General features: G+C 35.9%; 1 protein-coding gene across 6 annotated transcripts in view; it reads left to right on the top strand.

Moving 5' to 3' along the window:
- Window positions 1-12,725, top strand: part of RIF1 (replication timing regulatory factor 1) — a 60,999-nt gene that overhangs the window by 43,282 nt on the left and 4,992 nt on the right. For 4 of the 6 annotated variants that reach the window (XM_018062815.1, XM_018062824.1, XM_005676151.3 and 1 more), the window contains 9 exons: window positions 594-745; window positions 1,639-1,719; window positions 1,803-1,857; window positions 2,221-5,442; window positions 7,358-7,504; window positions 7,809-7,886; window positions 7,976-8,091; window positions 8,475-8,628; window positions 12,175-12,283. In XM_018062815.1, coding sequence (XP_017918304.1) covers window positions 594-745; window positions 1,639-1,719; window positions 1,803-1,857; window positions 2,221-5,442; window positions 7,358-7,504; window positions 7,809-7,886; window positions 7,976-8,091; window positions 8,475-8,628; window positions 12,175-12,283 — 4,114 coding nt within the window. Of the gene's footprint in view, window positions 1-593; window positions 746-1,638; window positions 1,720-1,802; window positions 1,858-2,220; window positions 5,443-7,357; window positions 7,505-7,808; window positions 7,887-7,955; window positions 8,092-8,474; window positions 8,629-12,174; window positions 12,284-12,725 lie in introns of those variants that run through there. The other 2 variants (XR_001919544.1, XM_018062838.1) reach the window with 2 other exon arrangements.

Here is a 12,725-nt window from a genome sequence, read left to right on the forward strand (position 1 = left end):
TATCTAGTAGCTAGTGGCAGATTAACCAAGTTTCAGATAGTCTTTCTTCCGGTAAAGGGTTATTCTAGAATCTTGAGACCATGACTCTGGGAAGATGAAAGAAAAATATTTTTAAAGAATAACTTTGACACAGTCTTACAGCATTATAAAGTAAAATGGAAACAGCTGTGCTGAAATTGTGTAAAAGTGGCATTAGGTATCAATATTAGTATGTCGGGCATATGATTTTGACAACTTTTACTTGAGTATTTTGTGCTTCAACTTGAAATCACGGATGTACTTTTTTCCTGCCAAACCACTTGATTTCTGCGTGCTGGGCTGAAAAACACATTTGCCCATGCTTTCCTGGTAAGCACACATTTGCCTACTTCTTAAAGAGGTGTAATTTTATTTTCTGAGTATTTAATACAGGCAAAATGAAAAGAAAACTAGGGACAATACTAATTATAATTATGCAGGAATATCCTATAGGTTTGAACTTCAAACTTCTTAATCATCATCAAAAACCATTATTAGAGTGCCAAAGAGATTGATTGATGTATTGGAAAATAATTTAAAAACTTAAAATGTGCATTTACTGTTTCAATTTCCAGTTGAAACTAGAGTCTTCAACTCCAAAAGCAAAGTGTGAAATGCCTTTGGAAGAAGAAAAGTCTACTGACTTTGTGTTTATACCTCCAGAAGTAAAAGAAACAAAGGAAAGAATACTAACTGAACACCAGAAAGAAGTACTCAAAACAAAGAGGTTTGTAGTACTTTTATCTTGAATTGAGTTTTCTGTACTTACATTTAGATTTCATGCAGCAAATGTAATTTTGAGTTTAGAACTAAGATAGTGTATATTGTACTGTATTTTAAATGTCAAAAAGATTGTACATAGCCCAACACACTATGAAATGTGGCTATCTTGAAATGCACCAAATGTTCCTAAACTGAATCCCTTTATTAAGGTCTTGAAAGATCAGGGAAGTGGTTTCATGGAAAATCTGGGAAACAGGCATCTAAGACTTGATTTTATATTGTTCTTAAAAGGTAACTAGATGTAGAATTGTAAGCTTAATTGTAAGAATATCAAGTATTGAAGTTGTTGTTTAGTGGCTAAGTCATGTCTGACTCTTTGCAACCCTATAGACTGCAGCACGCCAGCCTTCTGTGTCCTTCACTGTCTCCCTGAGTTTGCTCCAACTCATGTCCATTGTGTTGTTGATACCATCCATCCATCTCATCTTCTGTTGCCCCTTGTTTCTCCTGCCCTCAATCTTTCTGAGCGTCAGGGTCATTTCCAATGAGTCTGCTGTTTGTATCAGGTGGCCAAAGTATTGGAGTTTCAGCTTCAGCGTTAGTCCTTCCAGTGAATATTCAGGGTTGATTTCCTTTAGGATTGAGTAGTTTGATCTCCTTGCTATTCAGGGGCTTCCCTGGTTGCTCAAGCAGTAAAGAATCTGCCTGCAATGCAGGAAATCTAGGTTTAATCCTTGAGTCGGAAAGATCCCCTGCAGAAGGAAATCAGTATTCATGCATGGAGAATTCCATGGACCAGAGGAGTGTGGTGGGCTACAGTTATGTGGATGCAGAGTCAGACATGATTGAGAGACTTAATAGACACAATATCAAAGTTAGTCTTAAAATCTTTTTCAGGTGTGATATTCCTGCCATGTATAATAATCTGGATGTTTCACAAGATACTTTATTTTCTCAGTATAGTCAGGAAGAATCTATGTAAGTATAGAAATTGCTGAAGTAACTGATTTTCTGGTTCTTTATTCAACAGTATTCTAATTTGCACACTTAATTTATTTCAGGGAAATTTCTACTTTAACTGAAAAATCAAAAGAAGACTCCAAGATGATATTTAAGGTATATTGTTATTTTCATATTTTGGGGTTTTTCAAATCAGCTTTCCATTATTGAGTCTCTAATATTAATGTTAAGATTTGTTCTATAATGTCTTAACTCTCCTTAGCGTCTTTAGCAGAATTATAGTTGTTTTATGTGTGGATCTCTATCTGTGTGAGTGCATGTTTGTTTAAATGTATTTGGCTTTATCGACTACTTAATTGGAAACACAAATTAATGAGCATCTACCATCATCTTTGGAATATTTGCAAAATGTTGAAAGTCAGATTGCCCTTTGAATTGCTAAAGTTTTAAACAGAATTTCTCCAGAAAGTCAGACTTATTTGCCGATTAATCTGTATGTATGTGTACATTTTTGTGCAGGAGGAACAAAAGGAGAATGACATTGTCATTCCTCAACATGTCATGGAAAACTGTGGTATGGATGAACATCTTGAAAAGGCTTCCCTTTTGAATAATGAGTGTGGTTCTATTGAGGAAACCAGTCCAGAAATACCAAGCAGTAATAATGATGCCAGGAAAAAAGCTTTAATTGCTTCAAATAAACCAACTGAATGTGCATCTACTACAGAAAATCCATTTGGTGTCCCCAGTAGCTCGGTTTCTAATGCCACCATTTCTGGAGCTCCCTTGCAGCCTACAAGTCGAAGGCAATCCTTTATTACTTTGGAAAAGTTTGATGGTTCAGAAAATAGACCTTTTAGTCCGTCACCCTTGAATAATATGTCATCAACTGTAATAGTGAAAAATAACCAGGAAGGCATGGCTAAAACAGATAATCCATCAAAAGCAAAGCAAAGAGAAGTGGCTCTTTCCAAACCTGACTCTGAAAAAACACATGGGACTAAGAGATCAAGCCGAAGGTCGAGTAAACCTGAACCAATAGGGAGTAAAAAGTCTAAACCCTTAATGAGATCTGAACAAGAGAAAAGTACTCAAGAATCTGTTGATGGCACAATAGCCTTAGAAAATAACCCACCTGGCTTGCTTAATCAGACAGAATGTGTGTTAGATAATCAGGTTCATCTCTCTGAATCTGCAGTGGAGTGTGAGGATACAATGCTTAAATCAACAATGGAGAATACTGTATTATTAGAAAACAATACTGTAGAAGAGAGAACCTTAGAAATCAACTTGGAATCCAAAGAAAATACACCCCCAGCCATAATAACGGATCAGACAGTAAGTGAGGATAGTCATATTCAGGTAACTCCAAATCAGAAAACCCTTAGACGATCTTTAAGGCGACGTTCAGAAATAGCAGAACCAACCACTGATAGCCAAGATAAAGAAAATAATCATCAAAAAAGGGAAAGACGTAAAGAAGAAGAAAAGACTCCACAGAAGAGTCCGTTACATGTAAAAGATGATGTTTTACCTAAGCAAAAATTGATTTCTGAACAAAGTGTACAGGAAAACTTAGTTGACAAAGGAAATAATTTACATGAGAAAGCTTTTGGGGAGACAAGTGCTAATGCTGAAACTGATGAAAATAGAAGGAAGCCATATCTTGAGAATACTAAATCTGAAGGAGATGGTGTGCAGGACATTGTAGATAAATCCTCTGAGAAACCAGTAAGGGGACGAACACGATATCAAACGAGAAGAGCATCCCAGGGTTTACTTTCCAGCATTGAAAACTCAGAATCTGATAGTTCTGAGGCAAAAGAAGAAGGTTCTAAAAAGAAAAGATCTGGAAAATGGAAGAACAAAAACAGTGACAGTGTTGACATTGAAGATCAAGAAGAGAAAATGGTACAACAGGAATGTATAAAAGTTGAAAATCAGGCACATGATTATAAAGGGAATCCTGAAGTAGACAAAGATATAAAATCTCAAATCTGTGAAAAAAGAGAGGAAAGTAATACTGTAACTCTTCAAGATTCTGCAGTATCTCCAGATTTATTGCAAGTTTATGATGATGTATTGAATACTTCTGAGGGAAAAAGTAAAAGTAACAAAGATGCAGAACATTCCTTTTCAAATCCTTCTGTACCAGAATCAAATCTAAGGACTAGAAATGCCAATAAGAGGTTACATAAGCGAGATTCTATAGAAAATAGCATGGGGGAATCCTCAAAAATAGGGACATCAGACATTTCTTTGCTTTCTGAAAAAACTCTTCAAACAGTAGAATGCCAGCACAAGAGAAGTAGGAGGGTGAGGCGATCTAAAGGTTGTGATTGTTGTGGAGAAAAATCACAGGCTCAGGAAAAGTCATTTACTGAGTTAAAGGATACAGAAAATTACGATGTAAAAGTCAATGAAACAGAAAAGACAGATGTGGAAACACCTGTATCTATTTCAGAAACTTCGAAAGCTGATCTGTACTCGGAGGTTAAACTTTTAGATGAGCATCATAGTGTGAATTTTCATTTGGATCTCAAGGAAGAGAATGATACTACTACTGATTCATTAATTATATCTGAAACTGAGTTGAAAGAAAATACTACTCAAAGCTTTCTTCCTTCTGAAATGATAAAATTTAAAGAAACTTCTCATAGGGATTCTGAGGAAGCAATATCTGTAGAAAGCCAGGAGCCATGTAATAAGAAATGTAAAACTGTTGACCCAAATTTAGATGTTTCGAAAGATATTTCATTGGAATGTTTTTCTTTGGAGACCAAAGAAGGAAAGTCAGAGGCCACTCCAAAAGAGAAATTGAGTACAGAGAACATTGTTATTGTTGAATCAAATGCAGAATCAAATCCAGAAGTAGTAGATGCTATGGAATTGAATATAGAAAATGATCAGTCTGAAGCCGGCTTCTCTGAACAAGAGAGTGTCAAAACTGGTAATGCAGAGAAAGAAGTAACAGAGGAAAACAGTGAAAGAATGGATACACCTGAATCAGTGAAAGTCGATGAAGCAGTAACTGAGGAATTTAATTCAGCTGCCGATTATTCTGATAACCCGACACCTGTAAAAGGGAATGCTCAGGTAGAGATCTCTGAACAAATGACGGTGGGGGAGCTAGGCAGAGGAAGTGATGAATCTGATCCAGGCTCATCTGAAGAAATGAACTCTGAAATGAAAAATTGTGAAAAAACAGTGGTTGGTGAGGTGACTACTGAATCTGACCACGTCACTGAAACAGAAGAGGAAGATTTAACTACCACAGCTTCTCTGCCTGTAGAAGCTGAAACAAAGGGGTTAGATACAGAAGTCAATAGCTTTGTTCCTGACACGATTGAGATGATCACGGAAGAAGGAAAGGTTGACCCTAACAAAACTGAAACGAATATTGAACCTAATAAATTGGAGGAAACACAGTTAGATGACAATCAGATGGTAGTGGAAAGTAATGAAACTTTACCGGAAGTTCACCATACTTCAGAGAAAGTAGAGGAGATACCACAACCTCTGACATCTGAAACAGGTGTTTCTGGACTGATCTCAGAAGACAGTAATACATCTCCTCAAAAATTAAAGGATATTGATCCTTTACTCATGTCAGCAAACGAGAGTCCTAGTGGCATGCACACACGTTGTGTGTGGTCTCCTTTGGCTTCTCCATCCACCAGCATTTTAAAGAGAGGACTAAAAAGACCCCAAGAAGATGAAATCTCGTCACCTGTCCACAAGGTAGGGGGATGGAGGCTGAATGCTAATGAGTCCAAGTTTAATGGGGATAGTTTGGCCACGTGCTGACACGTAGTGAATGGTAGGGTATTGGGCTTACATGACCATTCATTATGAATATATGCTAGGACAAGGGGAAAGGGCAGGCAGAAGGCAAGATGTTGAGGAAAGAGACTGAAACCCTTTAGGTATTCCTTTATTTCACGACCTGGTGTCTGTCGCTCAGTTGTGCTCGACTCTTTGCGACCCCATGGACTGCAGCCTGCCAGGCTCCTCTGTCCATGGAATTTTCCAGGCAGGTGTACTGGAGTGGTTTGCCATTTCCTTCTCCAGGGGATCTTCCCGAACCAGGGATCAAATCTGGGTACCCTGCAACTGCAGGCAGGTTCTTTACTGACTGAGCTACCAGGGAAGCTTGACACTTAGCTATAAATCTTAATGCAACCATCACCATTTTTCACATTTTGCAAATTGATGATCTCTCATGGTGATTTTTTTCTCTCTGCTCTTCATATAATACACAAGGAAACACTTAGAAACCAATAAAGGAGCTTTAGTTACCACTTACTGTGTACTAGGACATTATGCTGTTTCACATTTAAGTTTTTATATAAACTTAGACCTTTTCTAATTAAAAATTTCTTTAGGCTATGCCTTCATTAATTTCTGCATATGATTTCATTTGTAATTAATCTTGTTAATGTCCCCATCTTCTTCACTACATTTTAATTCTTTTATACACATATGGATTACCTATGTATCTGCTTTAGTCTCTGACCCTGTGACTTGCACATAGTTTAGAAAGGAAAAGTTGCATGTGCTTTACATAGCTGCGCTTGTCCTCTGTAACTAGCTATTTTAAAAAGGTACTGTGTGGGCATTCCTTAATTTTGAAATTAGACCTACCATTTACTGTGGAATATATGTATTTATGTATACAAACATGTATATATAGATAAAAGTCATACTAACATGTAATTTTGCCTTTAGCCAGCACATTGTGAAAACTTTCCCAAAATATACTAAAAATTTTTATATTGAGAGTTCAAAGATTAGTTCTTAGGAAGACTTAACACTTGAGGGTTTTTGGTTTGGTCTTGCTTTGCTTTTGAGTCTTTTACCTTTTTTTTTAATCTTAGGTTTAAATAGGCCATAAAAGTTCTTGAAAAATTTATGAAGATGAAATGATGTCTTCAGTATGCTTTAGATTGTTAATGCCAGTTAACTATAGCCATGTTTTGTTTGATAGTAGCTCATGTTTAATTTTTATTTACATATGAGAGTTTTCTATAGCAGATATTTACAAAAAGTTCCCAATATTTTGGGAATAAGACATTTATATACACATTATGGTTTTACATGCTCCATTGAATACTTTTACCAGATAGCTGAGTACCTGAATAAAGAGTTTAGAAAAGGCCAAAATAACTTCAAGCTGGGCTAAGCTTTTGTTTTTTGTTTTTGTTTTAACAAAAAACCCCACCCCATTGCTGTGACTCTATTACCCTCAAAGACTTAAGAACTAAGATTATTAAGGTATACCAGAGGCCCGTTAGTACCGTCTCTGCCTCTTTACCTCGTTCTTTATGGTCTGTAGTAAGCATAAGAGGTTAGTAGAAATTTGTATGCTTTTAACTGTCACATGCAATTTCATCAAGTTTCTGCTACTATCCTTTCATTCTCCTTGTTGCTGTACTTTGTAGACAGTTTAGACCATGGATACTTGGAATGACCCTTGGTCTTGAGTAATGTTTGTGAAAACAATCACCAGGAACAACTGCAAGTATGTGCAGTTGGCTTCTAGTGAGATAAATTAGGCCTCTAAACATACATGCTGTTTTTGGCTGACCTTATAATGAGAATTTATGGTATTTTTTAAAACTTTTTAAAAATAAAAACATGACTTAAATGTTTTCAGGTTCGCCGTGTCTCCTTTGCAGATCCTATATACCAAGCAGGATTGGCAGATGACATTGATAGGCGATGCTCTATTGTTAGGTGCCATTCTTCAAATAGTTCTCTCATGGTAAAAAGTGTTAGAACTTCACCTACTGTGCAATCTAAGGTAAGCTGTAGGCTTTAAAAAGTACATATGCAAACACAGAATTGCATTGGGTAATTTGTCTTTTTAAGAAACAAAACGTACTTCGTTTGGATATATTTTCCTTTTGTCTGCTTACTTGGTAAGCAGACATGAAGAGAAGAGGTGGTAAGAAGCATTGATGAGCCAGCCAGTAATTGATCCAGTAGTAGTATTATTACATTTTACATTTTCTGAAAATTGTAACATATGACTGCAGTCTGTCAGTTGTAAAAATAAACTTGTAAATCTAGGGTTCTGAGTTTTTTTTCTCCTTTCTTCTGTCTAGCATAATACCACTTCAGCCAAAGGATTTCTGTCCCCAGGATCACGTAGCTCTAAATTTAAGAGCTCAAAGAAGTGTTTAGTAAGAAGTGCTTTAGTTTTCATGCAACTTTATATTTTCATGTTCAGTTAGGTGACCTCCGTTTAACAGCTTTTGAAATTTATTCTAAGATTGCAGAAATGGCTAAGGAATCTGTGCCATGCCCAACAGAAAGTGTTTACCCAGCTTTGGTGAACTGTGTAGCACCAGTTGAAATCATTTTACCTCAGATTACATCCAACATGTGGTAAGTGGTTATTGATCTCTGGCCTATACCTAGAGATGCCACTTTATTAACAGGGATGTTTAAATGATCAGGGTTCTCATGTTTATAATTGATTTATCCATACTTTGACACATTTTATTTTAGAAGTAAATGAAAATGCAGCTGGGAAGATGGTTGAGATAGGGCAGTAATAGAAGTATTGAACAGTTGATCTTGCTTGAGCCAGGCATATACATCAGATTCAATTTTGTTTTAAATGCTCATGTCTGTTCTCTGTAGGATAGGTGTGTCTATGTAAATTTTGTTATGGTTGAGTTTAAATCAGGAAATTCAATTGGATAGGCCCTTATAAATAGAAAATATAAAACTTTGTGACATTTTTCCTGTTTCTCTTATCTCTTTAGGGCAAGAGGACTGGGACAGCTCATTAGAGCCAAGAATATAAAAACAATTGGCGATTTGAGTACCCTTACAGCATCTGAAATAAAAACTCTTCCTATCCGTTCTCCAAAAGTGTCTAACGTAAAAAAGGCTCTCAGAATGTATCATGAGCAGCAGGTAAAGATGGAGATGTTAAATTGCGAATGAGTAAATGACGAAACAGTACAACTCCAGAAGTTTGCATTTCAAGTATTCTTGCTTTAAAAGCTCATTTTATATGATGCCTTAACTTTCTTTCCCCTACAGTCAAGAGTAACTTAAAAGGTTAATTTTTAATTCCACAGAGAAGGTTACTTATTTATTTTGTACTGTTATGGTGTATTACACCTCTTTATTCTTTGAACTCTACTTTTCTAGCTTGTCTTTTATATCTACCAAATAAGTGATTGGTTTCCTGGCTGCCATTTCCAAAACCTAGACGTTCAAATCTAAACATTTACCCCCCAAAATCTTGCAGATTTGTGGTTAACAGTATTTTGATTTTGATATCCAAAGCAGTTGTGATCAATTTTTTTTTTTTTTTAACTTGTTCTTCCCATCAGCTTTTAATACACAGACATTTCAGGTTAAGGGCATTTCTTAGATTCTTATGAAAACCGAGATTCTTTTCCCTCTAAAAATACATATGGAAAATTTTGTATATCATTTCAGAAGAATTTACAAACTTCTGAAACCCATTCATAAACCTTCATCGATAGGCAAAACTGTGAATAAATTAAAAAATGGAGTATGTTAAGAGTGAAAACGGTGTTCTATTAGAATTTCTGAGATTGGAGTTTGCAGGCTACTGAAGACTTCAGTGTTCTTAAAAGTCCTTGATTTATTACTAGTTTTGTTTGATCTTTTAAAACATTTAACCAGTTCAAGAAAAACAAAAACTATTAGTAATTTGCATTTTTGTAAGATGAAGAGTTGAAACTGCTTTATTGAGGTACAGCCACATACCATAAAATTCGCCCACCGAAAGCACACAAGTGGTTTTTTAGTACAGTCACAAAGTACCACAGCCTTCACCAAGACCTAATTTTAGAACATTTTTTATTCTTTTAAAAAACGGAACAACCTCTCCACTCATTCATCAGTCACTGCATTTCCACACCCAAGGCAACTATTAATTTTGTCTCTCCTACTGTGGACATTTCATAAAAGATGGGTTCTTATAACCTGTATATAGTCTTTTGTGATTTGTTTCTTTAACTGAGCATAGTGTTTTCAAAGTTCACAACTATTAGTACTTCATTCCTCTTTATGGTTAAATAGTAGGTTGGTGCAAAAGTAATTGTGGTTTCAGACCTTGAATTTTAAATCATTGTATGAATAACTAGGTTTAAACACATCTTTATTAATCAAAATAGGAACCATTATAGTCAACACATTTTTCCCGGTGAGAAATGTTTGTTTATTCATGTGTAAAAATCTATTCTTTGAGAGTCGATGAACCTCTTGAAAGTAGTTTCTGCCTACTGCTGGTTGTGGAATTGTTTTCCCTGAAAAAAAGTTGTTCAGATGCTTGAAGAAGTGGTAGTTGGTTGGCGATAGGTCAGGTGAATATGGAAGATGAGGCAAAACTTTGTAGCCCAAGTTGTTCATTCAGTTAAAGTGTTGGTTGTGCAACATGCGGTTAGACGTTATTGTGGAGAAGAATTGGGGTCATTCTGTTAACCAGTGTCAGCTGCAGGGGTTGCACTTTTCGGTATAGCTCATCGATTTGCTAAGCATACTTCTCCGATGTAATGGTTTCGCCAGGATTCAGAAAGCTGTAGTGGATCAGTGGGCTGTAGACCACCAAACGGTGGCCGTGACCATTTTCTGGTGCAATGTTGTCTTTGGGAAGTGCTTTGGAGCTTCTCAGCCCAGCCACTGAGCTATTCATTGCTGGTTGTGATACAAAATCCACTTTTCATTGCATGTCACAATCTGAGAAATGTTGAGTTGTTAACATGTGTAATAAGAGATGACAACACTTCAAAATGATGATTCTTTTTGATTTGCAGTCAGCTCATGAGGCACCCACTCACTTATTAAGCCTTTTTACCTTTCCAGTTTGCTTCAAACACGGAGCAAATGTAGAATGGTCGACGTTGAGTACTTGGGCAACTTCTCTTGTAGTTGTAAGAGGATCAGCTTCGATGATGGCTCTCAGTTGGTCTTTGTCAACTTGCGATGGTCAGCCACTATACTTCTCATCTTCAAGGCTCTTGTCTCCTTTTCAAAACTTCTTGAACTACCACTGTACTGTATGTTCATGAGCAGTTCCTGGGCCAAATGCATTGTTGATGTTGCAAGTTGACAGCTCTTTTTGTGACTCATTTTGAACTCAAATAAGAAAATTGCTCACACTTGTTTTTTGTGTAATATCATTTCCATAGTCTAAATAAATACAAATAGCAAGTAATAAGTCATTAGCAAAAACACATAAAGCGAGAAATGCTCATTAAAAAGCTGTATAACATAACCACATTTATTTTGGAATGTATTTCAATATCAAATGATGAATTTCAACAGTGTGAAAACTAGAATTACATTTGCACCAACCTAATAATACCTCATTCTATGTTTGGTTATCCATTCATCATTTATTGAACATTTGGGTTGTTTACACCCTTTTCTGTTACAAATGTGCTGTTATGTACATTCATATACAGGTTTTTGTGTGGACATGGTTTTTATTTTTCTTGGGTATATCTGTAACAGAATCCAATTGCTGGGTCATATGAGAACTCTGGCTTCCCTGGTGGCTCAGCGGTAAAGAATGTGCCTGCCAAATGCAGGAAATGCCGGTTAGATCCCTGAGTCAGGAAGATCCTCTGGAGAAGGACAAAGCAACCTACTCTAGTTTTCTTTTTTTTTTTTTTTTTTTACTCTAGTTTTCTTGCTTGGGAAATCCCATGAATAGAGGAATCTGGTGGGCTGTAGTCCATGGAGTGGCCAAAAGAGTCAGTTGTTTATAGAGACTAAACAACCCCCAGTGATTTTTAAGCAGCTAACTATAACCCCTTAATTTTATTCTCCAGATTACAAATCTTGCAGGTAGTGTCCCTTCACATTTTTATAAACCTAAGTTGTGGGAATGGTTAAAAAGTTGATGGACAGGTGTTGAGGAAGGGGGAATTTAAATTTGATAAATTTTAAGTCATTGAATTCAGGGATCTTTCTTTTTGGATGAAATTATCAGTCCATGGAATTGCAAAGAGTTCGACATGATCTAATGACTAAACAGCAAAAACTTTAACAATCTGAAAGTAGCATTTTCTCAATCAGCAATCAATAAGCCCTGTTCCCAGACCTTTGAAAATTGTGTTCTTTTTTAAAAAAGGAGTCCATATAATTAAGCTTGAAAATGTCTGCCTTAGACTTGCTTTTCCCATGTTCCCAAACCTGGAGAATAAAATGTCATTTTTCTTGGCTACCATGGCTATATTTCTGGACAAATTCATTAAGAAATAATATAAATTCCTTAGCCATCTCTTTGAAAAAAGACTACATAGTTCTGTTTTTGTATTAGTAAAACCATGGGTTCTTAACAATATTAGCTAGACTGTAAAACATAGTATGTCAGATTCTTTTCCAGTATTAGTGGTTTTATTATTATTAGTCCTGTTAAAAATAACTCAGTTTGTCACTTTTGTTTTTATTTTTACTTATCTTAATGTATAAATCAAGGTGAAGTCTCGTGGACTAGAAGAGATTCCAGTTTTTGATATTTCTGAAAAAACAATAAATGGAATGGAAAATAAATCTATCTCTCCTGATGAAGAAAGACTTGCCTCAGGTATATTTTAACAAAACGGGACAGTTTTATAAGATTGGTTGACTTTATTGAAGAAATATTTTGTTACTCTGCTTTTAGTTCTAATTTGAGCATGCTCTGTGGAATTGTTTGTGTGATAGTTGTCAAATACATGAAAAAATAACTGATGACTTCAAGTATATCCAGTTGCTTTTTCTCTAATTGACAGCTTTTATTCTATCAAGATCTAAAATCAGGATATAAACTAAACATTGTGATCCAGTTATGTTATGTTCATGAAAATGAAGTAGTCAGGATTTCTTTAGTGGCACAGAGTAAGCTATGGTGGTTTTTTCTGTAGCCTCACTCTCTTGATCTTGAGCAGGGGCTACCTCAGTGTGTACTCTTAATTTGAAACTTAGGCACTTAAATTTTTTATTAACTTAAGAAGGAGATGCAAGTTAAGATGTATCTGGAATAGATT

Source organism: Capra hircus, chromosome 2, assembly GCF_001704415.2.
Source record: "Capra hircus breed San Clemente chromosome 2, ASM170441v1, whole genome shotgun sequence".
Lineage (NCBI taxonomy): Eukaryota > Metazoa > Chordata > Mammalia > Artiodactyla > Bovidae > Capra > Capra hircus.